Source organism: Fusarium falciforme, chromosome 3 (genome assembly GCF_026873545.1).
Source record: "Fusarium falciforme chromosome 3, complete sequence".
Taxonomy (NCBI): domain Eukaryota; kingdom Fungi; phylum Ascomycota; class Sordariomycetes; order Hypocreales; family Nectriaceae; genus Fusarium; species Fusarium falciforme.
Window position 1 is genome coordinate 2,069,434 of NC_070546.1, and position 27,350 is coordinate 2,096,783.

The following is a 27,350-nucleotide window of genomic DNA, read 5'->3' on the forward strand; positions in this document are numbered from 1 at the left end:
TCGAAACATGACAAATGAATGACAAAGTAAAAGAAAGAAAAAAGGTTGAAAAAAAGAAGAAAAGAAAATCCCAATCTGTGTGGCATAAACATCAATCCAAAGGGGGTATCTTTCTAGGTTCGCAGTCTTGGGTGAAACTAGTGTAATAAGTAAGGTGGAATAAGGCAGCGCGAATATGCATGGATCGGCCGTTTTTCGATGCAGTATTGATCTTGCTTGTAACAAAGGAAATAAAGCAAAAAAGTTAAAAATCATATAACAGAACAGTCCCTCCCGCCTCTTGCTGCCCAAGAAAGAACCGTACACGTCCCCTTAGTCCTCTTCGAAGAAGTCATTATCATCAAAGTCTCCAGGTTGCGCATCCGAGTCGTAGCCGCTCGTCCGCATCATCGGGGGAGTCATGGGCTCCTCCTCTGGTTCCCTGGGAGGCGGCGTGGTTACTCGCTCTGATCGATGCGAGGTATTCGAGATTCCTCGCGACCGTCCCTGTCCGCCGCTTGGGAAGCGACGTCCAGTGCTAGCGAAGGCGGTGGGCTGTGGTCTGTTGTCCACAGGGGGTGTTTGGCGCAGCCCAGAAGCTGGGGGCGTCATAAGACCACCTAGCAGGCTGTTCTGCGCATTCGAGTTACTCCTCGAAGGAGTGGCGTTTCGTCCAGCGACGGGGGAGTTCAGAACATTGGAGAAGCTGCTCAGAGATGGAGAGCTGCGGTTACCCTTGCGCCAGTTGCCCCAAGCGGCAGCGATAGGGCCGATCGTTTGGGCAACACGAGGAGTGGCATTCTGAATAGTCTGGGCAATGTTGGGTAGGTTGATGGCAGAGCCACCGTTCATGGCTCTCTCCCGTTCCTGCTCCTCCATCTGGAGGTTCGCCTTGAGTCTAATGGCAGCATCCTTCACTGCATCGCGATCAAAGCGGTCACTCTGAAGTGCCGCGATGATGTCCTGCAAGTTCTCGTGCCTGACGGCAAGGAGCTCACGAAGCCAGCTGATCTCATCATCTCGCTTTGTGATCTTGCTTGCGGCATCAGGATCCGCCTTCGACAGAGAGTGCTCGAGCTCCTCGATCCGCTGCTCACGGGCCTGCAGCTGCTCCTGGAGAACCATGATGGATTCTCGGAGGGCCTGTGGCGAGATCTTCTCAGGAGGGTCGAGGTTTCGCGAAGCATGCTTGACCTGAGGAGCAGCGACAGTCACCTCAGCACCAGCAGACTTGGCAGCCTGGGCAGCGGCAGCAGCCGCCTGCTTAGCAATCTCAAGCTTGTCCTCGAGGTGGAGGATGCGATCTTGAAGGTGCTCAGTCTTCGAGGCTGACAGGCTGAGACGCTCCAAGAGGTGTTGCTCGGTCTTGTGAGCATCCTCCTGGGCATTGTTGACGCGTCGCTCATATCGGGTCTGGAGATCCTCCAACTCATTCTGGTGCTTGGCACGCAACTCGTCAAGCTCGATTGTCTTGCTGTTCTCAGCCTCCTCAAGAAGCATCTCGCTCTGGGCCTTGGCGGTATCGGCTTCGAGTCGGACGTGGTCGAGCTCAGCGCGAAGCTTCGAGTTCTGCTCCTCAAGTTCCTCGCGAATGAAGTTGACTTGGTTGTTGGCAGAGTCGATCTCAGTCTGGAGGGCCATGCGAGTTCTCTTGACCTCGCTGGCACCAGACTCACGTGCCTCCTCAAACTCACGCTGGTATCGGGCAGCCTTCTGCTCAAGCTTGTGGTTCTCGGTCTTGAGCTCGCCAATCAGGCCCTCAAGGCGAGCGCACTCGTTGGTGGCCCGCATACCGGCACGTTCGTTAGACTGAAGACGTTCCATCTCAACCTCCAAGCGCTCTCGGGTCTTAGCCTCAGCTTGGAGACGAGCATCCAACACCTCCTGTCGGGCGAGCATAGCCTGGTCCTTCTTGATGCGCCGGGCATTCTCCTCGGCGATCTCGCGAGCGGCTCGGCCCATATCCTCCTGGAGAGAAATGAACTTGCCTCGCCAGGACTCACGCATGCGTTCGTTCTCCTCAAGCTGGGTGGTGAGGGTGGTGAGAGACTTGTGCATATGCTGGTTCTCCTCGAGGGCGCGAGTTAGTTCAGCACCCTTCTGTCGGGCAGATTCGTCATAGCGCTCAGCCTCGGCACGCCAGTGGTGGTTGTCTTGGCGGACATCCTTCAACTCAGCTTCCATAACCTTGCACCTGCTGATAGCCTCAGTCTGAGCCTGAGCCGCGTTGTTCTGGGCAGCCTCCAGGAGAGCAATCCGCATAGCAGTCTTGCTGTTGGCCTGCTCCACAGAGCGGAGCTTGTGGTCTCGCTGCTCAATGATCTCGCGGAGTCGGACAACTTCCTCAGCGGCAGTCTCGTGCTGGACCCTAGCTTCGGTAAGCTTGTCCTCGGCGGCACGGCGCACGATGACCGACTGCTCACTGAGCTCCTCGGCCGCGCGCAATCTCTCCTCAAGGTCAGCGACGCGCTGATCAAAGACGCTGCGGTTAATAATCTCAACCTCAACACGAGTCTCAGCAGCTTGAAGTTTGCGCATAAGCTCAGCAGCCAAGTCCTCGGCCATTCTTCGCTCAGCAACCTCATTCTCGACCTTGGTCTGCTCAAAGTAGAGGCGCTGCTCGATCTCTGTGATCTTGGCCTGCAACTCCTCAGTCTTGGCATCTTGCACTTCTTCAGGCTTTGGGCCCGCAGGCACACGTCGCTCAACCACTTCCTCAACGATCTTCTTCAGGTCATCGTTGCCCTTCATGCTGTTGCTGATTTGCTTCTTCATCTCTTCGAGGGCCTCCAGAATAGCCATAGGAGGGGCCTCAACAGCTGTTGGTGCAGGGGCAGGAGCCAGAGCGGGGGCTGGGGAGAGTGAGGGTTGGTCGCGCTGGTGAGCAGCGAGACCCTCAAGCACAGCCGCACGAATCTGATCCATGCGGCGATCCCTTCGAGGGCTCATAGAGCGGCGAGGAATGGGCTCCTCATCCTCGTCGTCGGCATCGCTCTGCTGCAGTTCAGCAGAAACGCTGCGCATATCACGGCGAGACGAAGGAGTTCGTCGAGCCCTGGTGGCAAGAACTTGCTGAATAGAGAGCAAGGTCTTCTCCAGAGGCTCAAGGCGAGATGCCAGAAGGTTGCCAACCACTTCGTTGACACGACCATCGAAGAACTGAGCCCGGTTTTCAAGCTTCTCATGCTCATCCTCGGTGAAAGCGGCTTCCCAGTCACTAGCTGGCAAGCTTTCACCATCAACGGCATCGGCGTTATCAGGAGTGACCAAAGGCTCAGGTGGGTCAATGAAAGGATCCTCAAGCTCAGTGCTCAACATAGGCTGAGCAGAAGGCTCGGGAAGAGCGTGGTACTCGCGAGGAGTGAGGCTGGCCTCGTCCCTAGCGTAGTGGTTAACAGGCTCCAGTCGGTAAGGTGACGAATTGGCAACAGCTGCGATCGAGAGGTTGCGGGTAGGGCTGCCATGCTGCCACTTGGAAGGCTCGTGCTTGTTGACGCCCATCGTAGGATCATCAAAGAACTGGTCCATGACAGCGTCAATCTCTTCAAAGGTAGGCTCAGTACCGTCACCACCAGCAGGGTTCGTAATAGTAGCAGAAAGCTCAGGCTCAAGCTCGGCGTCGTGCTCAACTGATTCCAACACGTCGTCCTCAACAGGTACGGGAGGCAGTGGCTTCTCATCTGGCGTAGGGCTCCTGGCAAACCGAGACGCAGCCAGGCCCTTGGGCTTGGGTGCAGGATCAGCAAATCGAGAAGCGCTGAGTCCCTTAGAAACAGTCCTAGGTTGAGACTGGGTAGAGCTGTATCGAGAACCTGCAAGACCAACAGGGGCGCGAGCCGGAATGGGACTGCCCACGGGAGACGCGTCGGATTCTTCTTCTTGCTCTGTCTGGGTGGTGTCCCCATAAGAAGCCGCACCGGGAGTGAATGGCTGGGCTGTCGCAGAAAGAGTCTTCTTGTGACCGTGCTTAAAGTTGTCTTCACCGTATGGTCGGGCGTCGTTGAAGCTCTGAATGTCCACGTTGGATTCAAACTCAAACGGCTTCCAGCGGTTGACGGTTTGGTCGGCAGGTGAGTCTTCAGATGGCGCCGCCGAGGGAGCCGCGGTTGTGGCCTTGGTATCAATGGGGTCAGAAGTGACGATGGAGGACATGGATGTATCTGCAGGCAGAGTTTGCTCAGTCTCCACACGGCGGTCCTCTCCGAAGGCCTCATCCTTGCCGGATGCTTCAGATTCATGCAAGGGAAGCTCAGGCTCCTTTGGTTGCTCAGCAAAGAGCGGCACATCGTCGCCACCGGGCGCAGAGCTACGCGCGCGCTTGACTCTGTTTTCGTCCACGAGAGGTCGTCCATCTGCATCCTCCTGCGTCTCATCACCGTCGTGCGACCTCGCAGACGAGGTGCTGGATGGTCTGATGATCGGAATGGCCTTGGACTTGGTAGACTGTTGCAAGGCGCTAGATCTGAGATCAATGCTTCCGAAGATGCTTCCACGGTGACCCTTGCTCTCACTGCCGGACGCGACAGGGCTGGCGAACGAATCAGAGTGAGGCGTGAAGGTAGGCGCGTCGGGATTGAACTTGGGACCCGAAGCTGAGAAGCTGAAAGCACTCTGGCCAGGGGAGAATGACGGAGCGGTCGCGTGGATCTTGGCAGGCGTCACATGGGTAGGCGGGTTGGCTGGGGGAGAGCTGAACACGCTCGTGTTGGCCTGGAAAACAGAAGGCTGGAAGCTGGCTGCTTCAAAGTTGCCAGGCTGGAAAGTGCTCGCAGTGGGCTGGAAGCTGCTAGCCGTAGGCTGGAAAGTGCTTGCGCCCGGCTGAAAGCTGCTGGCTGTAGGTTGGAAGCTATTCGCAGTGGGCTGGAAGCTGTTGGCACCAGGCTGGAAGCTCTCACTAGTGGGCTTGAAGCTGCTGCTGCCAGGCTGGAAGCTTTCGCTGGTTGGCTTAAAGCTGCTAGCATTGAAGTTGAACTGGCCGGGTGTGAAGCTGCTCGTGGGGTTGAACTTGAACTCGGGTGCCTGCACATTAAGCTTAGACAACGAGGGCTTGCTGGCGTGGCTAGAGCGTCTAGCTGCGTTCCCGCCACTGGCAACTGAACCAGCATCGTTCCAGGGATTGCTGGCGGTTGAGAAGTTCTTCTGGTGGCCAAAGCCAGAGGGGAAATCAAAGTCCTGAACAGGTGTGCCCAGATTGCTGGGGTTGGTCTCAATCTCAAAGGCTTCATCGCCCTTGTGAGTCTCTGGGATCTCATTGAGATTGCTGAACTTGTTCAGATTACTCTCATCAGCAGTGACATTGTTCTCATTGTGATCGCGGAAGTATCCCTGGGAAAGTGAATGACCACGGCTGTGGGGCCTGGGATGGTGCAGGACCAGAGGCTTGGAAGGTTCATTGGCAAACCGCTCTGGAACTGGGAAGTGATTAGAAGCTTGTCGATCATGAGCAGGGACGAAAGGATCCGGCAGAGGCGCGGGCTCGTCATTCTGAGGCTGAGGGTTGTAATCCTCGTGCTCCAGCTCATTGCGAAGCTGCTCCTCAAGATGGTACTCGGCGTCATCAATCTCAGCTTGCAATGTGTCGGGGTTCTGCTGCGCAGGAGGCTCAGGCGTCCTCGCGGGGCTCTCAACAACAGGCTCCTCCTCGTCCTCTCGAACTTCCTGCAAGCGAGGGGATGCCCTGGCGGGCTGAAGGAACGAGTACTGCTGGTGGGGCAGCATGGGATACTGCAGAGACTGGTGGCGCTGATGCATGGGGATGCCAGGGCTCTCAGGTCCAAATGGTGACTGAGGCGACATCATGCCGTTCAGGTTCATAAGGGAAGGCGAATCATGACGGCTCAGGCCTTGCAGGATACCTGCTTGGTTCCAGGCCTGCGGTGATTGCTGCTGGAAGCCGAAAGGCGAGCTGCTAGCCGGCAGAGAAATAGACTGTCGAGGGTTGAATTTGCCGGGCAATGCAGAGAAGGAGAGCGGAGATGCGCCATGGCTGATACCAGGGCTCTGAGTTGATGGCCGTCCAGGCAGAAACTGACCATGCTGGAATGCAGGAAGACCATGATTGCTCGAGGCAGAAGAAGTCGGGAGAGGCGGGGAGAAGGGGAGTGGCGGATATTGAGCTGAGGGTTGTCGGCTGAGGTCAGTTGCCGCAGGAGAGATTGACGGTGGCTCAGGATCGTCGTCACCAGAGAATACGCCAAGTGCCCTCAACTTGGCCTCCTGCAGCTCATCCATGTAGTTCTTCCAAGCGTTCAGGTCAGGAAGTGTGACCTTGAAGGTTCGCTCCTCTCGCTCCTTGGCCACCTCGTCAAAATTGGGCCAAGAATCTCGAGTCTGAGAGTCCGCAGTTCCCTCTGCTTGATAGCCATCAACCTCGAGGTCGAAGCCCGAAATATCGTATCCGAGCTCTTGCCATGATGCAAACATCCTCTTGATCTCATCCTGCCTAAGCGGCATGGGCGCATGGCCCGGCTGGCCTCGCTCCTGATCTTGCGGGATGAGGACCATGATGTTCTTGCCTCTCCAAGGCACCTTCTTCCTTATGCGAGGCGTCATGGCGGGCTCCTTGGGAAGAGGCTTCTGGCTGCCCTTGATCGGGGTCGCGGGAAGCTTGGGCTCCATGATGCCATTGACACTGGGGATGCGCTTCTTAGGGCTATCTGCGACAGGTACTTCCGGTGGGGAGGCGGCCTGAGACCTGTCGCTCGCCGCGTCGTGGGTTGCCGGCGCGGCTTCGGAGGTCGCCATACTGCTGTTCTGTCCCGTGTTGTTGGGACTGAGGGAATCCCCTGGTCTGAGGGTCTCGATGCTGGATCGGGCACGGGGTTGGTGCCGGGATCCTTCTCGAGACGTGGTGGTGGTTGTAAGGTTGGTGGTCCGCTGGGGAGCTCGGGGGGTGCGGAATTCACCTTCTTCTTGCCAACCGTTGTCGGAGCCGCTCAATGAAGAGTGCTCGCTTTCACTTCCGTCACTAAACCAATGGCGACTCTCGTCGTTGTGGTCGTCGGTAGTATGGGTGCGGATCCAATCCTCGGTAAGCCCACGGGTCTGTCGGCGGACTCGGTTCGCAAGAACGGCAGCGGCGGCGCTCAAAGGCGAATTCTGATCCGACTGCGATCGCGAAAGCTCGGGGACTGGACGGAGAAAAGGGGTCTCGATGTCCAAGTGATGGATTGGTGAGTCGTCCGAAGCGTCGCTGCTGAAACTCTGACGGCGGAGGTTGCTGTCCGACTGGGGATAAGGGGAGCCCCAGCTGGCAGTGCCAAATTGACCGTCCTCTAAAGCACCGGGCGGTGGCGTCCTCAGCAGCTGCAAAGCCCTGTCCGGGAGACGAGGAGCCGGGAGCGGAGGGAGGACGGGTGATAACTCGATGTCCTCTTCGCCGTCAACGGTTGAAGCGGTCGAGAGGGCGGGAGAGGCCGGGGAAGCAGGGCGGGATCGAGAGGGTGAGGCTCCGTGACCGTCCTGTGCGGGTGCACCAGGAGGAGCAACCGACGACGTTGATGGCGACGTCTTTACGACGACCTGTTTATTGGTGGAACGGGTCAGCAGTCAGTAATGCTGTGGCGTCTGGAGATGAATGTGTGCTCTGCCAGGCGAACAGATCATACAAGCTCCAGAGGCCAGCAATGAAAGGGTCTTGGGACCACCACTCACCCAGGGAGATCAGTGCAGACAAGGACGTGCCGTCTGCAGCTGAGTCTCGCAAGAAGAAATTACGTCCTGTCTCTCCAAGGTCCGTCGCTTGGGTCGAATATCCTATTCTCGTCCAAGACCTGAGGGAGGAGGGGACGCAGGTTATGCGTAGCCGTAGCCGTAGGTATCTGTAACCTTCGGGAACCTGTTGGAAAAGAAAAAAAAAGGTACGCGACGCGTTCCCCGACTTAAAGGGGGCGGACGGAATGGCGGGTTTACTATTGAGCACTGCGTGGGAAATTCCGGGGGGGTACCCAGGTGGGAATGAACCTCCAGGGGGTGGACAGGTACTGCGCGAGGCGACCGAAGAAGAAAAAAAAGGCGTCTAAGAGAAAGGAAACGGCTTCATGAAGAAAAAAGGAGCGGCCAGAATATGAGTTGGGGGGAGGGACGATGCGGCCGGACACATCAGTCAGGTGTGTTCTCCAAAGTTGGCAGAGTCGATCGGAGCGGCAGGGGGAGAGGCGAGGAGGAAGGAAGAAGGAAGAGTGGAAGAACAAAAGTTGGCGTGGAGAGGGAGAAATGAAGACGTAGGGTCCGTCGTCGAGTCGAGGGATGGGATGGGATGAGATGAGATGAGAGCTCCAGCCAACCTCAGTTGGGACGTTTGACAGTGGACGGGATGGAACCTCACGGCCTTGGTTCGAGGCTAGACAGCCGCGGGCTTGTTTTGTTTGGTCACCAGTGGTTCCAGAACTGACAATTGGACCAGACGTCAGGGGGAAAGACAGGTGGGAGCCAAGGCAGAGACAGAGAGACAGTGAACAGTTGGCCACTGGAACAGCTGGCAGCCGGCCAGCAAGCAGTGCTCCTCCAGTGCCACTGGCAGTTGATCACCTCAAGCTTGTTCCAAGGAGCGAGCTTCCCTCTGCTGTAATGAGACCCGCTCTCAAGGATACCGCATTGGCCCCGGCGTAATCTCGCCAAGGGGTCGACTTGGATGAGATGGGGTGAAGGGTGGAGGATGGCACATGTTGCTTGATGAATGGTACATCAATGCAGTGATTCATCTCGCAGGAGAATATGTACCCCCAATCAGTGGCCATGTCTCTGGACCCTTCAAACTTGACCCGCACCACGCTAGAACCCAGCAAGTGCTTGCTTCGCTGGCAAGAAAGAGTAGGCAGAAAAAAAAGAGAATGAGCCAGTTTAATTGCTCTCCGATTTGCTACAGCGTGGCCTCTTTTTTTTTTTTGGTCCATCTTCAGCAAGCAAGGCCTCGCCTCTTCATCCTGGACGTTTTTTCCCACGTTTGCATTTGAGGTGGAGGATAGATGCAGAAACCCATAGGTCGAGGCATCCATGTTTGCCGTCTGCAATCAACTGTGTGGCTTTCTTCTGTCTACCGGCGCCTATGCCCTTTGTAGTCGACCAAACTCCCTCCCATCATTCGAGGGATGCACATGCCTGCAGGCCGGTGCTGGGATAGGCCAATTGCAGGATGCTATTCTGAGCCATTTCCCCGGAGTCTAGGATGCGGATGCAGTTCACGTCCCGGAGGCACCAAGCAGCCTTCTCCATGACCACGATATGTTTGTTTTTTTTTTTGTCTGCTCGAGTTGACACCCTTTTTTTTTTCTCACTGTCCAGTCCAAAACTCAAAAATGCCCCCCCTTCTGCCCCTTTACGGGGAACCTTGGATGGACGGGGCCGTAAAGCTAATGCGGGCCCCTCCGCTCCGCTCCGTCTTCACGTGGACCCGGTCCCCGAATGCCAACTCAGGAACGTTCAGCCCAACTTGGGAGCTCCAACGAGTGGAGGAGGGCTGTAGGGTTTGTGTTAGGCTAAGGTTGCGGTAGCTCCCGTCCGTTGCGTCCCGGTTTGGGAGACGGGAAACTCTGTTGACGGCTTGCCGATGTTGCTTGTTGCACACCCTTTTTGCCTCGAATCCTTCTGCAAATCCACCTCGAGTATCACTTGCTGCACAACATCGGCTTTTAGCAACGAGACGGGAGGAGGCGAGTCCACGCAAGGACTGTCCTTGTGCGCGTGCGCCGTGCCCGAGCTGTCGTGAGCTCCAGAGCAGGTCCACAGTTGGCAGGGCGGGCGGGGTGTAGAGCATCATACATGCCGTCACTGGGTGCTCCGAGACGGCAGAGCATAATGCTTGCGTGTCTGCGGTCGATCTCGTATGAATCTGCGCAGCTCGTTTGATGCAAGACCCTTGCTGGGCTTACTCGCATCTCCATCAGTCAGCTGTCTAAGACATTCCGCCCATGCGTGGAATTCAGTCTTCGGTTTGCCTTGTGTCTAGAAGGCTCCAGATTCTGAGTTCATCGGGCTAAACTGGGCCAGATCGTAAGTTCAGCTGTCCTCCACTCTCGGTCCCTTGGTTACCATAAGTTCTAGCTTTCTAAAGCCTGCCATGTATGCTTAGAGTGGTGTGTCATGTGCCTTGTGCCAGAGGATTGGGTTTATCAGTGATGATGCTCTAGGTTAGGCCATGTCTCCAACTACACACATCCCAATCGCCAACGAATGGACACTTGATGAGCATATAAGACACCATGATCATCGACAAAATTGAAGGTCTACAATTAAACTAGCTCCCATACCTCTCACCCCGAATCGAGATACATATTCAAGGGTGTTGCCTGACATCCAGCGCTATTTATGCTTACACAACCAACCTACCCCGGATCTTGCCTGCACATCACCATCTTCAGCGGTTCATGAAAAAGGTGGCTGCAGACGGGAGCCCCCTCCTCGGGCCAGAATTCACACACCTGAGACTCAGCTCGTCAGGATCGCCAGGGGGGCTGAGACGACCAAGCCTTCAAGGGCGCCAAGCCTACGTGGACTGCTTGGAGGAGAGAGCACGTCTCGAGTCTTAATTTAGATGTGCAACTCCAAGCCACATGAAGAAGCTGCAAACTCGACGAATCATACCAAGCCGAGCTTGGAGTCTTATTATTCTTTTGAGTTTCTAGATACAGGTTCACCCGCTTCAAGATGCCGGGCGGCTAAGCAAGGAGCCCAATAATTCGTGTCAAGAAGTAAGATGCGATCATAGTCGCGACGAGGTCGTAGTCCAGAGGGAAAACAGAATCCAACACTGTCCGAGAAACCAAGTCATAATACTAAAAAGGGGCCCAAAGGCCGTGGTCCCGAGACCTCACTGGCCAGGGAGGTAGACAAATATATGCTGCTCCAGTCGATTGCAGCCGTTAACTTTCATGTCGTATTGATATCAAATTCGTCCAACTCCTCTATATGTCCCCAATGATCAAGCCATACCGTGCCCGGAACGCCCCTGCCTCTTGCAAATATCCATCAAATTGGATGGGTATGAAATGTTGGCTTTTGTAGTAAAGATGCGAAAAAAGAGAATCCCCTTCCAATCAAGATATCGATCAGAAGTTGGATGAGGCGTTCACTTGCGTGGGCTGGTGGTAGTTGTCAAGGGTGGCTTGGAACGGAGAGCGCCCAGGGCCGCCAGCACTGCCGATGCTGCCGGGCTCGGTCTTCTCGACGGCGTGGTAGGCACCGTTGGTGGCGTTGATTCCGTGGCCGCTGCTGTTGTTGGTCTCGTTGAAGTCCATGAGACCGTCAGCCTCGTCATTGTGCTTCTTGCGGCCCCAGATCCTCCAGGCAACAACAGCAAGAGCACCAACGACGATAGCTCCACCGATACCAACGACGACACCAATGACGGTGTTGCGGGTCTTGGGCGACATGCCGGAAGAGCTGTCGCTACCGTCCGAGCTAAGGCCGGGAGTCGAGGTCGTCACGCTGGTCGTGGTCATGGTCTCCAGGTTGCCGTCGCTGTTGGTCCTGGTGACAACATCGATGAAAGTGGAAGTGACAGGCTGGGCCGTGGTGCGAGTGTTCTTCTCCTCCGCAGTCTTGCTGGGCCCGTCATCGTTGCTATCGCTGCTGCTCGTGTCCTCGTCTTTGTTCCCGCTGTTGTTGGAGGAGGATGTTGTCGCAGGAGCTTCCTGCTGAGTAGACTGAGAGTTGTCTTCGCTGGCAGAGGGAGAAGCAGTGGGCTCGGAGTCATCTGCTGGTGATGATGCAGTAGTTTCTGCAGGCTTGGCAGAAGTCTTCTCGGCAGTCTTGGAAGTGGCCTTGTTGGTGGGCTCGGCAGCAGCGCTGGTCTCCGGGTCGGGTTCGGCGGAGGTTTCAGGCGCAGGATCGGCTTCGGTAGCAGATGGCTTCGAGTCGTTGGTGGGCTCAGAGGGTTTGGCGGTTTCAGCTGCAGAGGTCTGCTTGTTGTCCTCGGTGGGGGAGGCAGAAGCGGGATCCTCCTCCTTGGTGTCGGAGGGCTTGGTCTCTTCGACGGCGGAACTAGGCTCGGCCGCCTGGGTAGGGCTTGCTCTTCGAACGAGTCGGCGCTCATTCTGGTGAACCTTGTCGATATCGATCCATGTTGCCTGGGCGACACAGACGACGGAGAGAGCTACCAGGAGCAGTTGGAATAGCCGTGTGGCGTACATGTTGACTGGTGATGTGAAGAATGAAGAGAAATATTAGACGGCAATGCCGTTTGGGTCGTCGAAAAGGTTGTCTTTGTCTTGTCGACTCGATATGGCGCTCACTCAGCAGGTCGAGCTAAGATGCCAAAACGCGTAAAAGCGTCGGGTTGCCTGCTGGTCCAAACCTGATACACAATCCTCTTGCCGGGGTCGGCGATGACTTTGCAGTAATATCAGGGCAGGATATCGTTTACGGGGTGGCGAGCGAGCGTGGTCGGTATAAGAGAGATGCTATAGGTAACTTATGTGACGGTCGTTGGGCGTCAGGTAACGAGAGTGAGGTCGATAGCAGACCTAGTCCGATGGGTATTAAACGATGGAGGGAAGAGAAAAAAAAAAAAGAGGATGCGACAAGCGAGAGTATTGAAAAAAGAGTCACGAGAGGCGGGAAGTGGGCGATGAAGTAGCGAGAGACTTATAAAAGAACAAGGGTCGAATGGGTGTGAAGAAAGGAAAAGGAAGAAGCGGAAAGAAAAGATGGGTGAGAAAATGGTGAGAGTTCACTTCTCGTATTCCGGCGACAAGCGTGACGGGGGTCGACATGGATGGAATCCATCTGGTGGATGAGGCTGTGCTGTGTTTGCAGCCGCCGTCCATCCACGGGTGACCTGATGGGGCCCAGGTGGCACTCCAGCATGCAGGGGACCGGATAAGCATCAAGACCCTTCTAGAGGCTCTCTCTCTAGGTGTCTGTCCGGGGCGCCGAACCCGCCGCGGCCGCGTCGAGACCTGCTGCTGGACCGCCGCTGAGACCGCCCCGGGCCCCGAAGGGTTTAGCCATCGAAGCATCTACGTAGTACGCCCAGTCGTCGACCGGCTGCTTCAGGTTTCCCGCAACAGCGTCGACATAAAAAAGCCACAGCCAGCCCCTAGTCATTGGCCCTAAGAGATTGCAGAGTCATCAGACTTCAGAGTCTCTGACAACGCATTGAACAAAGCCCAAACTCTCGGGCAGGGTTTACGTACGCGCACGCACGCACAGCACGTACACAAATGTTTGTCCCTGACATGAGACAGGCATAGTCGGGCTTGGCGTTGAATGGAGGGGATTTCCTAGTGGGCAAGTAAGTGCCTCTTGTCTGTGGGATCTCCGGCATCTTCCTCTTTCTTTTCCTTTTTGCTTTTGAATCTTTACGGAGTAACCAATGATGGATGCCTAGTGCGTGAGTCGTCATCAGCAACCAGCCCAGGACACACGAATTGTGCATGTTCATGTGCCATAACAAGAACTTGGATGGCTGCCTCTCGGCGGTTTGTTTTACCCTACTTGAACTATTACAGTAATACACCGAAAACACAAGAACAAAAAACGCCTGGTGGTCTCTTGGCGGATGATTGATGTCCATGCCCCAGAACAAAAAAGAGGTGGTTGGGTGTCCGTGGGCGTGGGATGGATGCCCCTAAAATAGCATCACACCCACCACATCCATCCATGCCGTCCACTCCATGACAAAGCCCGTGCCATGCCGTTGCCGTTGCCGTTGCCCCGTCTCTCGGAGGAGGGAAGGGCAAATCTCCATTTCCCATCTCTTCTAGGCCAATTCACCCGCTTCATTGTCGTCATGGCCTCTCTTTACAGATGATCTTATAGCCCCCCCTCGCTTGAATCAACCTTGTGCTTCTCCATCTCCCCCTTCCCGCGCGCCAAATGATGCTGCGCATCTGTCAGAGGAAAGCTTGTTCTGATGGATGTCTCTGGCCGGCATGCGCTGTAGACTATGTAACCCCCCTGATTGCGCGTCTCGCGGGCTGCTTCGCTGCATGCCTTTGGGCGGTTTTGAACCACCTTGTTTCGTTGCCGGCCTGACTGACTGGCCTCGAACTCGGCCCATGCAGCAGTAGCATCATGTTTCTTCGACCTACAGCATGCCTCACGTGGAAGGATGCTATCCTCACGTTTGCCGCGATCCAGTCAGTCCCTTCCTTCAAGCATTGTCCAAGGCCGCATGGTTGCATGCCTCGAAAGGAGGGTCCATGTCACGTCACCCGGACCCTCTGTCGATCTATAGTGAGGCTGTGTCTGCTGCCGGATATCACCAGGATTGCTTAATTTTTCTCTCTCTTGCTCACATTATTCATCCAAGGGGCCACTATGGCTGCATGGTCGCTTATTGCTCGTCCCGTACCTTGGATTCTCATGCATATCGACATGTCACTACCCGCAAGCCATCCCCATGCCAAGTCCCCTTTTGCCACACCTTGACAACTCACCAAAAGGTCAAGTGACTTTAGCTCTCTTGAATACTGCCATTATTGAGCCATACTAGAAAGGACGTAGATGATATAGCATGAATTAATACACTGAGGTCATACTCTGCTAAACGGCTTTCATCGTTGCAGGTAGTGGATGTTCTTCAGCAGGTCATGAAGTATTGGATGTCGATCTAGTCCGAGGCGGGTCCAGAATGGAGTCTGACATCTGCATCACGACCAAGTAATGTTTCCTTCAAACATGCACCGAACCTTCTAGCAATGAAGAACCCCGGGCTTGGCCGTCAACACAGACACACGAGAGTAGCAAACATCTTGTACAACATCAAACGTGACTTTTCATTGACTAGACCTGGCTGACGTATTCTCTGCGCTCCATGTTCATTAGATAAACTCGCCAGACTGCACTACCACCACGCTCTTCTTGTGTATGAGCAACCAGTAAAAGACGACAACGTTGACTGTTGACAGGCCGACAACCAAGAGAAGGAATAGCTAACACAGATGATGTTGTCTCAAACAGTCTCCAAGTGCCAAATGCAAATCCCCAATACAGTCCCTGTTTCCCGGAATGAAAGACTACAACTACAATTCGAGTTGATGCGTGTGGACGCAGTGGGCCAATTCCATCACCTTGAGGAAAGGCTACCTATAGAAACGCCAAACGAAAAAGAACAATAAAGACCCTTTGCTTCATGTGGTATCTTGAAGGGTGCAAAGAAAAATTGAAAAAGGGAGCGAATAGTTAAACACTGCCCCATCCCATCAGCCCCAGATGGGAGCGCCTCGATACGCGGGCGAGTTGTAGCTGTGGAGGACCCGGAATGGCGGGTTCTGCCCGTAAGCGGACCCCTGAGAGCTTGCCCTACGGTGGACGGTGTACCCAGCGCCGGGGTTCGTGACGTAGATGTCGGGGTGCTGCTGGATCATGTTTGGCGTTCCGTAAATCACACCTGGGTTCTGTAACATGTAGTTCTGCTGCAGCTGCTGGTTGAGGTTGTATGCTTCGACGGGCGCCCATGCCTGCAGAGATGGCTGCGACTGATGTCGTACTCGTTGCTGGAGTTGCTGCTGCTGGAGCTGTTGTTGATGAAGCTGCTGCTGCTGAATTTGAAGTTGCTGCTGATGTTGCTGGAGCTGGAGCTGCTGTTGATGCCGTTGCTGAATCTCAAACTGTTGCTGTTGTTGCTGCTGGATCTGAAGCTGCTGCTGCTGTTGCAACAGGGTGGTGTGGCTTCTTGATAGAGGCACATTAGAAGCCTGGAATCCCTGAGGTGGCGCCGAGGCTCGTCGATGCTGCCTCACCTGCGAAGTGGTCGCGACGGACTGCTGGGCACCGGTACTAGAGTAGGACAAGACTCGGGGTTTCTGGGCAGCCTGCACTTGCTGAGAGCCAGCATCTAGGGCCATGGTCTTGCTCCGATTGGGACTACGTGGCTCGGTATAACCCTGTGCCACCTGCGTGGAATGGCGGCTCTGAAGTGTGGAACGACTGAGGTCCTGTGGCAACGAGAGTCTTCGGCTGGAAGTAGGACGAGACGAGTTGAGCGGATGAGCTGGAGTCATGGATCTAGAATGAACCTGCACCTTGCCCCGAGAGGGCTTTGTGCTTCTAGTCTGCATGCTCACAGGTGGCGAGGTCCTTGTTCGAAGAGCACTGTTCAGCTCGCTACGAGCAGGACTGTGCGGCGAACGACGAGTCTCTGACAGATTGGGAGCTGAAACGTTTGTTCGAAGGTGAGCCAGCTCGGGCTTATCTCGCCTGTCCCGCAGTGCTGACCTTGGCATACTTGCCTTGGTCGGGGAGGCTGAGTTGCTGGAGCTGCTAGAGTGTTTCCTGGGCACTTGACGGGGACCAACGTTGCGCGGGCTGCGAGTGGTGCTTGGCTGGGTGACACGACGCTGGACACCGCTTGTCGGACGCGGCTGGGTCGTCTGAGGTGTCTCGGCCTCATGCTCTGCAACAGGGGCGACGCTCGGGCTTCGGGAACCAAATATTTGAGCAATCGACTGACGCCATGAATGACGCCGGGAAATCTTCCTTGGGGTTTCCGGGTTGGCGCCTCCCGCAGCAGCATCCTTCTGACGTTCAATCCCATTCTTGGAGTCCTGGTTCCCCTCGCTAAGGATCGTTTGCAGAGTATCCTTGCTTGGCTCTCCCCGAAGACCTGGGGTCTGAGGCGTAGACTTGATCCCAGCAACGAGCCCACGCAGATTTTCTTGAGCAGGAGGCGGGTTGGTCGGGTCTTCTCTCTCGATTGTCCGAATCTTTCGGACCTTGGGCGGCCCCTTCTTGCGAGTGCCGCTCAGGAACCGGTATAGCTTGCGTCCGGTGGCATCATCGCTTCTGGGTGGAGAGGACAGCTGCTTCTCGACGTGGTCATCGGTGATAATGATGGGGACTATGACCTCTTGGCCAGATTTCAATGTGCGAACCTCACTCTTGGTCGATGTCAGTGAAGAAAGGCGTCTCCGACTTCCCAGAGCAAAGGACGAAAATGAGCGAGTAGTTTGGCTGGTCGGACTGGTGGGAGTAGTTGGGCAAGTCGAAGCCTCGTCATCCGTCGACAGTGGGGGAACCTCGAGATGAATTGGGAGGCGATTGTGCGTCTGCGATGGCGCCAGAGAGGATGTACGGGTCGAATTGGAGTCAGACGGGGAGCTGATGCCCGTGACATCAGAGTCGAGCCTGTCGGAGGTCATGGTGCTTCTATCCGTTGCAGCGGATCTCAAGCTAGGCAGTGATCTAAGAGAGACATTGGAGCTGTAGCCGCTGTCGACCTTGGAGGCGGCCGGGCGGGTGCTCTCAGACGAAGGACTTGGGATGAAGCCGCTGTCAGTTCTAGTCAGTCCTTTAAGCATCTTGTTCTCGAGCTCCAGTTGGATTTTTTCTCGGCTGGGCTTTGCATTTGGATCTTCCCTCACATCCAGCACCTCGGCAACGGGGAATGAATCAGCATTCCCCTTCTCAGACATCTCGCTGCCGCATGTTCTAGACTTGGTTGGGCCGCTCAATTGCTCGGCAACAGAGCCCTGGGCCGCAGTGACGGGCTGTCCAGACGTGACAGGCTCGCTGAGCTCGGCCACGTTGGGCTTCGCCAAGGTTGAAGGGTCGACCACATCATCAAAGTAGCCCTCGCGGGGAGACACCCACGCCGACTCAGAGACCCCTTGGGCCTTGACGTCATCCTCAGGCACAGGAGTAGCCACTGGCGCTCCGTTTGTGATACGCAGGGACCCAAATTTCATGCCACCCAGCTGCCGGTAGTCTGCCTCGGTTGGTGTCGTGACTCGCTCTGGAGATTGCGTCCTGGATGGGATTGAGGGTAGGGACATGCGCCGTACCAGGTCCGACTCAATTGAGTTGTGACGCGTCTGACTGGGGGACGGTGGATGACTGTTGCGGAAGCTCGACTTGGCCGATATTGGGTGGTTGGAATGGTGAGCTCTGGTTGCTACGCCTGGCTGCTGAATGACCGAGCGCCGACGCATTGGCATGTACAGGGAGACGTCCGAATTAGTTCTGCTGATGGGCGTGCCTGCAGATTGGTTACCGTTGTTGGTGTCATCTGTCACATCCTGGCTGATCTCAGAACGGCTCTCGAATGTGATGATGGGTTCGCTTGGGAGCTTTTTGGCGTTGAGTAGCTGTCTGCCCTCAGGGCTTCTCGTGTCGTAGCTGGCAGAGCCACGCAGGGCAGTCATTGGCATGCTACTCAAGGAAATCAGCTCTATTTATCGATACGAACGAGCGCTGTTGCACAAACCTTTCGGCACGCGTCAGGGAGCGATGAGTTCCGTCGTGGGCAATGGAGCTAGCCCTGGAGCGGTTGACCGAGCTTGGCATCCTCGGAGACTGCTCTGACTGGACCGACTGTGAACGTAGGACGCCATTGCGCGGCATTGAATCTCGTCGAGCATCTCTGCACGTCGGGGACGACAAGGGACTTGGGACGTCGTCGACTGGCACGGTTATACCGATCCCAGCAGGCGCCACTCTCGTCGAGGATGCCTTTTTGGGGGGCGGTGGCAGCGAACCGACAAGATACGAGTTGGAGAAGTGCTCATGATGGGGTGTCACAGCAGTAGCAGTGTATGGCAGACCAGCTGCTGGTGCATAGGTGCAGACTGGTGGCTTGGATAGCTTCCGATGCCTGCGAGGGGCTTCGGCCGATTGGGTATTGCCCATTGAGCTGGCCTGCCTCAGGTCCTGAGCTCGTCTCGTGGGAGCTACCTTACTGAAGGAGGAGGAGCAGCAGCAGCAGCAAAGGGCTGGAGGGCTCGGAGCGGGAGCGTGTGAGGCTCCCTCAACGAGTAAAACGACCGTTCACTGGCACATAGACGCCTCCATGCCGCCAAACAACGTGTATTCTCTCGCGATCTGCTCGCTCCCTGGGCGACGCGGTGGATGGAACCTGCAAGAAAGAGGGCAATCAATCCGGGTAAACGAAAGTGGGAGGGACAGGGAGAGGCTGAGGCTGCGGATTAGGAGAAAGAAACGAGGGAAGAGCCTCACAGCAGAGGAGCAGAATATGAGGAGATATGAGAGATTGGGAGAGGAGGTTGGAGGTGGTGGAGCCGGAGTTTAAAGATCCATGAGCCTCTGGCGATGGATCAAGGTCGCAGGAGGGGAACTCCCGGATGAGCATGAGTCCATAGGAACCCTGGTGGTGAGGTGTGAGTGTGAGGGGTGAGACCAGGGGATCATGTCCAAATCCTGGACGGATCGAACAAGAGGAACCCAGTCCAGCCACAACCGAGCAGGCCGCCGTATCTTCCATGTCGGGCCAAGATTTTGTCGCGTAGGCAGGAAGTATAGTATGGATGGTGTAGCATACAGAGACAGACGAGCGAGGTTCGGAGGAGACGATGGGAGGCAATCGCACGTGTGTCCGTGTCCGCGTCTATCTGCGTCCGGAATAGACGAAGACAGAGTTTCTCAACCGCCCGGCATGGCTGGCTTCGAGCTGGGCTGGGCTGGGCTGCGGATCTGAACGCAATCATGATATGATGGAGGTGAGGTGACGAGAACCCACTTTCCTACCACCTACCTAGCTAGGGGAGGGGGAGAGCTAAGGCAGCTAGCAGATAGGTACCTCGACTAGGCTCGATGCTTCCGATCCCAATACGATTGCACCAAAGCTTCACGTTTCGTCAGCCGCCCGCCACGACTCGGAGAATGGCCATCTGGGGCGCCAAGGTTGCAGAGGCATGGGGGAGCTAGACGAGAAGGGATAGGTTGCCTCGTCCCAGGGGCTCACACACACACACACACACAAGAATCAGGGAAACTCCAAGCTGACCACGATATGAAGCTCCAGCTATGGACATGCATATGTTCGGAGCTCCCAGAGCTACTAACCACCTATCCAGCTACTGGAGGTTAGTAGAGTTCTGAGACGCAGCACACTGCAGCACCCGGCTTGGAGCGGGCTCAGTGGACTCCAGCTGGAGCTCCAGTGGGCGTCTGGAGCCGGAGCTGTGGACGAACCATTGGATCCTCACCTAACCTCCACTCTCGTGCTGGGGCCACTCGCTGCTCTTCTTCCCACTTTCACCTCACCCGATGGAATGTCAGACCCAACTCAATCCGGTTTTGGATTTACGCATCATCATCACACGCGAAATTATGCCTTTCACCCCGTGTTCATCGCCATCTCTGGTTTCTCGCATCCATTCTTAAGCTATCCGGGCAGCGCCGCGCCGCACCGCCATGGCACAGCGGCGTTGCGTTGCTCCTTTGTTATTGTTATTATTATTGCAGGGTATTCCCGCTGGCGGGCCCATCCCGGTCTTTCTCTCCCAACCTCGGAAGCCTCGAGGGTTCAGTTGCTCCGCTGGCTTCTTCTGTCTCGTCTCGACTCGTTCCCGTCTCGCATCTCCCGTCGCCGGACTTGATCGAGGCCATCCACCCGACCCGGGCTGACATGATGCTGGCCCACCGTGAATGCAGCTTGGGCTGAGCTTACAGCGTTGCAGAGCATGGCAGCTTGTCTGTCAGAAGGAACCGAAACGCGCAAGCCGTCCGAGCACATTCGGTCGATACGATGAATGCTGTATGATCGGGACCGGAAATCCACCTGTTGTATCCGTAGGCCAATACGATACGGATGCATCATGATCGCTCCATGCCGTCATCTCTCACGTCCAACAATGCTCCACTCGCGCACCCACCACCTTGCACGCCTGGCCTACTATAAACAATGTAGCAGAGCGTTTCAGATGGGCCTAACCCGGGCCAACATACGAGCAGAGGAACTCCAGACCGAGTCAGACCAGGAGCCGATACCGCCCGCTTGTCCATGGCGATGCGAGTTGGCAGTCAAAATCCGCTGCATTTGCCTTGGATGGCTTCTTGCTACTTCGGAAAAAACCTGCTCACCGTTGCAATGATTGCACTCTGACATGCCATTGTTTATCGACGTGTTAAGCCACGCCCTCGCCGTCTCCGTTAACTTCCCTTGTTGATCGCCGAGCATGCCGGCACAAGTCCAGCCAGCCTCTGTGCCTTTGAAGCACAATTTCTCGTATGCACATTTCTGGGTGCACCGCTTATCACAAGCACAAGACCGCCCGATGTTTCCGCCTCCGCGAGGGAAGACTACTACTGCCAGGAGACAACTTCGGGGACCGAACCGAAAATGCTAATGCGCGCGGCTTTGTGTTGGTTTCCATCTCGGCTCCACGGCTGTTCGGAAGTTTTGGTTCTGGACTACGCTGATCATTCTCTATGCGATGCCAGCCGTCCGCTATCGAAGGCAAATCAGATCACCTACTGCGGCCTCATCAACACCAAAAGCAGCTTTGGTGAGAGCAATTGGTCCAACCTCTCGTGATTTCGATGTGCTGGATGACGTTACACGAAATGAGACTCCAAGTGTGGGGAAACTCTTGTCAAGGTTCAAGTCGAGCGGAGATATGGACCCATCGACAGGGTTCAGACGCCGGAGCTGTAGATGCGGGCTTGGTCATGGCATCTTTCCATCATGGCATTTACGACAATGGCTGTTTTCCTGTCAGCCAGGGTGGTATTCGATACTGCCCTGAAGCCAAGGGCCCTTTGGATGTTCTGCCGGGATCGGTGATGCTGTTCACGGCATGGATCTCGAGATGCCGTTCCCAGCCAGCGTTGAACCAATATCGGACTGGAACACAGAACATGGCTTCCATCACGGTACAGGATCGGGATTTGCAAGTCCGTCACATCAAATTCTCCGGGATCGTCATGTAAGAAAGAGTTCTCGCCGGTCAAGACATAACAAAGTTTAGCTCCATGATTGGTCATGACGCCAAGACAGGAAAGTCGTCAACTTCTCAGCCCGGTACTGAGCTTACGAATTCTTTGCATCTTCACATGGAAAATCAGCTACATCGTCCGTACTTGGCTAAGACTCCTGCATGGCCGACGTGCCTTCTTGCGGCTACTTCCCCTCAACCACACCACGACGGCTTTGTTTATCCAACGTGCTCCCAATTGCACCTCAGCTGGTCTTCTCACAACGAATATGCAGTCATTCCGTCGTCTTTATCAAAGTTACCCTGCACCGGTCGAACCGCTTGGCGCCACGGCCCACCTTGGTCTCCAACCTCCGTGTCTGTTTCACATCGTCAGGGTCCACCACGCCACGCGCGAATATGCCGCGTTTTCGTCCGGCAACACAACAAGAACCGGGCGAATGGTTTAGTGGTATAATACTCCCTTAGCATGATCGTTCCACGACATCTGGGAGTGGTCCAGGGTTCGATTCCCTGTTCGTCCAGCCGTGGTGGTTAGATCCCACCATGTACCGCACCTCTCTCCGGGCGAATGGTTTAGTGGTATAATACTCCCTTAGCAAGTTTCTCTCGAAGATCCTCGCCTCTGGGAGTGGTCCAGGGTTCGATTCCCTGTTCGTCCAACTCCGGTGGTTTGAATCCACCATTGTCCACTCTTTTTTTGCCCCCTTCAACAACAAAATACGAGCAGTCAAGTCGCTGGGTAAACTCTCCAGTACACCCACGGCAATATTTTTGCATCTAGACCGAACCTGGCACCTAGAACATGCTATTTCTTTGCTGCAAACGTCTTACTGCATTCGAAAAGTTCTGCAATGACCGAGACTGAACAAGGGATTGAAAACATGCCAACTCTGCAAGAACTCCCGTCTTTACTCATTCGCCAATCACCATTGTGCAGCCGGCCTTCCCAACAATGACCTCATGAACTCTTCCGGCCTCAACGTCTATGCGTGAGCCAACTCCGTACGTCTGCTTCTGCGGATTCTCCTCTCGTGGGTACCACAAAGTCAATTCACCTTCGACAATCAAGTGGGTCGTCAGCGCAGCATGCGAGTGCGGCGGATAGTGGGTGTTGCTGCAGCCACATGTTAGAGCCTCGGCCTCGATGATGTCTGCAGCCACGGCAGTTCAATGTGAAGGTGAATAGAGCCCCGTGAACTAGGCGGGGCATCAGCAGAGACTTACGGAGAGTCGCTCCAGGTGAAGACACGGTCAAAACCCCATGCCCGTACCTGCTCTTCATAGTCGTTCCTGAAGCTCATGATGGCGCTTGTTTGTTCTGGTGGACCGTATGATCAGCAGCCGATTCGTTGTACGACACTTGGACAGGGCGAAGACTGTTCCTGGTGATTATTTGGGATGAAATGTTTGTGTGTTGTCTGAGAAGATTGAGGCCCAGGCCCGCAAGGCTGTGCTATCTTGTCACTTGTCAGCAGCCTGTTTGCACATTCAACAATGAAAGGTGACGCTGATATTGGGTGGTGATCAAGCTATGACCTCACCGATGCTGTTCCGGAGCCTCAACCGGCTGCGCCCCGCCCTGCCCCACTCGCCCCGTGCCGAGTTGGTCGCCCAGTAGAGGCGGACTCGGGCCCGTTTTGATCTGGGCATTGGCATGAATGAAAATCTTTCAAGAACTCCAGGTTATCTATCCAGGCTGTAATATCGACTGTGGGCTATACTTGGCCATCGTTGTCAGACCATAATCGATATGCACGTATGATGGCATTGAAAAAGGGTACCTACCTGAAGCCCGAGACAGAGACACAGCATGACACAGCCCCCATCCCACCAGACCGCTCTCGTCTCTGCTGCTGCTCCCTCATGTAGCAAACACGCAACAGAGAAGCAGTCATCAATAACCGACAGGGCATCGCCATGATCGCCCCCGTTTCACGGGGACCATTCCAGCAAACGAGCAGACCCCTTCTGCTCCCCTGGCAGATGTTTCTCCAATCATGGCCTCTCCCCAGCGGACCCAAGCCTCCATCCCCCATCCCCGGGCGGCCCTACAGGGCCTCGGCCTCTGTACCCATCCTAGGGCTGTGCTGGGTGGAGGGCGCTAGTGGCGGGCCATTGGCCGTGTTGGGTTGGCTTTTGATCCAGGCGAGGCTACGGCCACGTCCGTCTGGGTCGCTTCCTTTTTTCCCGGGTCCATTCTTTGTGTCTCTCGAATCGGGACCGCCTATCACACTGGCGTGCTGACATCCATGGGCTGGTGGTTGTTGATCATGGATCCTCTCTCTCGCCCTGACTCTCCCTTCTCTTGATATCCCTTCCCTCCAACATCGTCACCACCGTCTGGAGACTCGAGACTCGAGACTCGTTCAAACTCCCCAGACATCATCATCATCAATTGCGCACTTGTTCCCCCCACGACTGGTTGACCGACGGGGAACCCATCTGCGCCAATGATCGCCGCCGTCTGATCCTTGTCCGGCCCCGACATCGCCAGCTGAACCCAAGGTTTCAAGCTCTTCTTGAACACCGCAGCTCGCAACTATGTCGCGCTTCTGCGGGCTCCTTGTACGTGCCTCACCTCTCATCTAGCTTGCCCACCTCATTCGAGTCAATCGCTAACGTTTGCAGCCGAGCCGCCGCCGGTCCAGGCGCGAGAAGCCCCAGCGCACGCCGACAATGTCAATCTTTGGCAACAACATCCACTCCCTTGGCGACCTGGCGAATCTGATCGGAATAACCACCGTCGCGTCCCCGCGCCAGGCACACGGCTGGCAGAAGCAGCCGCAGCCGCAGCCGAAGCCGAAAGCCCCCGCGACCGATGAATGCTCCAGCAGGAGTTCCGCCCAACCAGCCGCCCCCAATCCTGAATTTCACCTCAGCGTTGCGATGCACGAGGCCCTCAGCCGTATCTTCAACGACTTGCGCGGTCCAGATGCTCTTCTGACCCGGGCCAAGTTCGCCGAGTTTCTACAGAATGTTCAGGGAGAGACCAAGGTGGACTTGAGCAAGGACAACTACGCTCTGGGCGAGTTCCTCTACATATGGCACACATGGTCTTCAGAGGCTATCGCACCCTTGCCAGAGAAGGACCTGTCAAAGCCTCTCACCAACTACTTCATCAACAGCAGTCACAATACCTACTTGGTCGGGAATCAGCTGGCCTCGAGAAGCTCCCCGGAAGCGTACAGAAACGTATGTTGGATACCGCACATCTCCACTCGCATTGTGCCTCATACGAGTAGTCTTTACTGACCGGAATTCCTGCAGGTCCTTCTACGAGGTTGCCGTTGTATCGAAATTGACGTGTGGAACGGGGATGCCGTCGTTTCAACGAGCAGATCTAGGTCTCCTAAGGGGGACCACAAGCGCGGTCTGTCAGGTGAATCATTGCCCAACGCCGCCACGACGGTGCGTGAGGCCATTGAAGACTGGTCAGGCAATCGGTCCCGTAGTGCTAGTGCCAGCAGTCGACGGGAGACGGAACCCTCCCCGCGCTCAAGCACCCAGCAGTTGCCGTTGGAGACCCGCGAGTCTGGGGATCGCCTTGATGTTTCAAAGCCCGCGCGGACCCGCCAGTCGTTTCCAAAGAGCGAGCCCATCGTGACGCACGGATGGACTCTCACCACCCCTTGCGGCTTTCGAGAGGTGTGCAAGGCTGTAAGTGAGGTTGCTTTTATTGACAATGACCTGCCTATCATCGTCAGTCTTGAGGTGCACGCCGATCCAGACCAGCAGGAGCTCATGGTTCTCATCATGAAAGAGGAATGGGGAGAGATGCTTGTGGACAAGCCATTCGAAGGCTGTGACCCCAGGTTTCAACTTCCCAAGCTGAGCGAGCTGCGCAACAAGATCCTCGTCAAGGTCAAAAAGGCCCCAGCGAAGATTGTCGTCCCGCCCAGCACCATAGACTTACCTGCCATCTGCGCGAACGACGAAGATGCCTCAGGATCTGAAGACGAGGAAGCATCCCAAGGATCGAGTGCCCTTCTCCTGAGCTCAAGCAGCAGCGCTCCTCCACAGCCCAAGAGCTCCAAGGTGGCCATCTGTGAGAGCCTCGGAAGCCTGGCGGTCTACACACGAAGTCAGCATTACAAGAGTCTCGCAACCAAGGAGGCCAAGATTCCTCCTCACATCTTCTCCATTAGTGAGAACCGCATTCTCGAGCTTCATCAGAAGCAACATCGTGACATGTTCACCCATAACAAGGGTTACTTCATGCGTGCCTTTCCTGCAGGACGGAGGATTGATAGCTCCAACCCAGACCCAAGTCGTTTCTGGCGTGGCGGTGTCCAGATGGTGGCTATGAACTGGCAGAATCTGGACGAGGGCATGATGCTCAATGAGGGCATGTTTGCCGACGAGAAGGGTTGGGTCCTGAAACCTGAGGGCTACCAGAGCTCCAACAAGTCTGCAGAGACCCAGAGCGAGGCCACTCCTGGTCGCACGATGAACCTGAGGATCACAGTCTTTGCTGGCCAACGCATTCCCGTCCAGGCCGGCGACGCTGCGGACCATAACCGTTCCGCCAGCACCATCCGCCCGCTCATCAAGGTGGAACTGCACGTCGACAAGCCAGACGATGTTGAACGAGATGGGCAGATGCAGGAGTACAACTACAAGGGCAGGACGAGGACCAGCAAGACGGATCATCCCGACTTCGGCCCCAGTGGCTCGATGCTCGAGTTTCTCAACACACCAAAAGTGGTGGAGGAGCTCAGTTTTGTCAGGTGAGTTGCCAATTTCTTTCCCGCTGCACGGCGTTGTGCCATGTCCGTTGTTTCCCTGTGCCGTCCCCCCCTCCGAGCTATTCCGTCGATACACCGCCGTTGGTCTCACAGGGCCGGGCAGCCTGCATCACGGGAGCGTAAGCCACCATGCAGAAGCGACGGCCCGCCGTCGTTTGACCGAAACTTCGGGGAGTGAGTTGTCAGAGACACGAGCCGCTGCGGGATACCGGTCCTCATGTCCTTGAGTGAGGATCTGAGCTGCATTGTTCAATGAGACGGGCCTAGCTCGAAACGCGGTAGTCGGTGCTCCTGGTCCAGGTCCAGGTCCAGGTCTACAGACACCAAGCTGTTGTCTTTCCCCTCTTGCCAATGTCATATCTGTTCCCATAGCTCCTTGACGCCATCTCAACAGACGTGCTGTATTGGCCCCAGTTGAAGATATACACGCACGTTAGCTGCACAGGGCCTTTTGCTTGCATCACGCTAACGCCGTCTGCCTTTTAGGTTTAAGATCGAGGACGACTCTTCCAAGATTGGCAGCTCGCCACTTCTTGCTTGGGCTTGCATTCGTCTAGACCGCCTGCGCCCAGGCTATCGATTGATCCGCCTTATGGACTCGACGTGTCACGCGGTGCCCGGCGGGAAGTTGCTCGTCAAGATTGACAAGACCTTTGTCTGATCTAAGCACTTCACCGAGTCGATCTGCGCCCCGGCATATCGAACCTGCCCCTGGTAGATCCTCATGCGCTAGATCGACTCACTGATGTCGTCTTTCTCGCATTTTGTTCACAAAGCAGTTTCCGGGGCCCGGCGTGAGGGATATCGCCGATCCTCATCCCTGATGTCCTACTTGCCACTTGATCATCCAACCCAAACTGGTGGGATCCCAACGGTTTCCTTTGCACGTGTGCCCTTTATTGCCTTTTGACTTTCGGTTCTGTTAAAAATAGTGGTGTTCACAGCGTCCTTTCATGTTCCGCGTCCAATACACGCGTAGGTGGTGGAAACAGAATGGACAGTAAAATCG

The 27,350-nt window shown here is 55.7% G+C and overlaps 3 protein-coding genes and 2 pseudogenes across 5 annotated transcripts, besides 2 other annotated features; 1 reads left to right on the forward strand and 4 right to left on the reverse strand.

Moving 5' to 3' along the window:
* Positions 1-312: 312 nt before the first annotated feature.
* NCS54_00396100 (Hypothetical protein) lies at positions 313-8,975 on the reverse strand (the record flags this gene model as incomplete). Its single annotated transcript, XM_053149515.1, has 2 exons — positions 313-7,500; positions 8,922-8,975. 2 exons carry the CDS (start codon positions 8,973-8,975, stop codon positions 313-315), a joined length of 7,242 nt encoding a protein of 2,413 aa, XP_053005490.1.
* A 2,049-nt stretch (positions 8,976-11,024) lies between these two features.
* On the reverse strand, positions 11,025-12,107 carry NCS54_00396200 (Mid2 domain-containing protein; the record flags this gene model as incomplete). The annotated part of the gene is made up of 1 exon (XM_053149516.1): positions 11,025-12,107. The coding sequence occupies one exon, from the start codon at positions 12,105-12,107 to the stop codon at positions 11,025-11,027; it is 1,083 nt and encodes a 360-aa protein (XP_053005491.1).
* A 3,015-nt stretch (positions 12,108-15,122) lies between these two features.
* NCS54_00396300 lies at positions 15,123-18,594 on the reverse strand (annotated as a pseudogene). The gene is made up of 2 exons: positions 18,125-18,594; positions 15,123-18,069 (listed from the first exon to the last, which is right to left on the reverse strand).
* Positions 15,123-18,594: a sequence feature.
* Positions 18,595-22,508: 3,914 nt separating this feature from the next.
* On the reverse strand, positions 22,509-22,912 carry NCS54_00396400 (annotated as a pseudogene). Its single transcript has 2 exons — positions 22,821-22,912; positions 22,509-22,710 (listed from the first exon to the last, which is right to left on the reverse strand).
* Positions 22,509-22,912: a sequence feature.
* A 1,225-nt stretch (positions 22,913-24,137) lies between these two features.
* Positions 24,138-27,002, forward strand: NCS54_00396500 (Phosphoinositide phospholipase C; the record flags this gene model as incomplete). Its single annotated transcript, XM_053149517.1, has 4 exons — positions 24,138-24,161; positions 24,225-24,788; positions 24,864-26,323; positions 26,828-27,002. The coding sequence occupies 4 exons, from the start codon at positions 24,138-24,140 to the stop codon at positions 27,000-27,002; spliced, it is 2,223 nt and encodes a 740-aa protein (XP_053005492.1).
* Between the last annotated feature and the right edge of the window lie 348 nt (positions 27,003-27,350).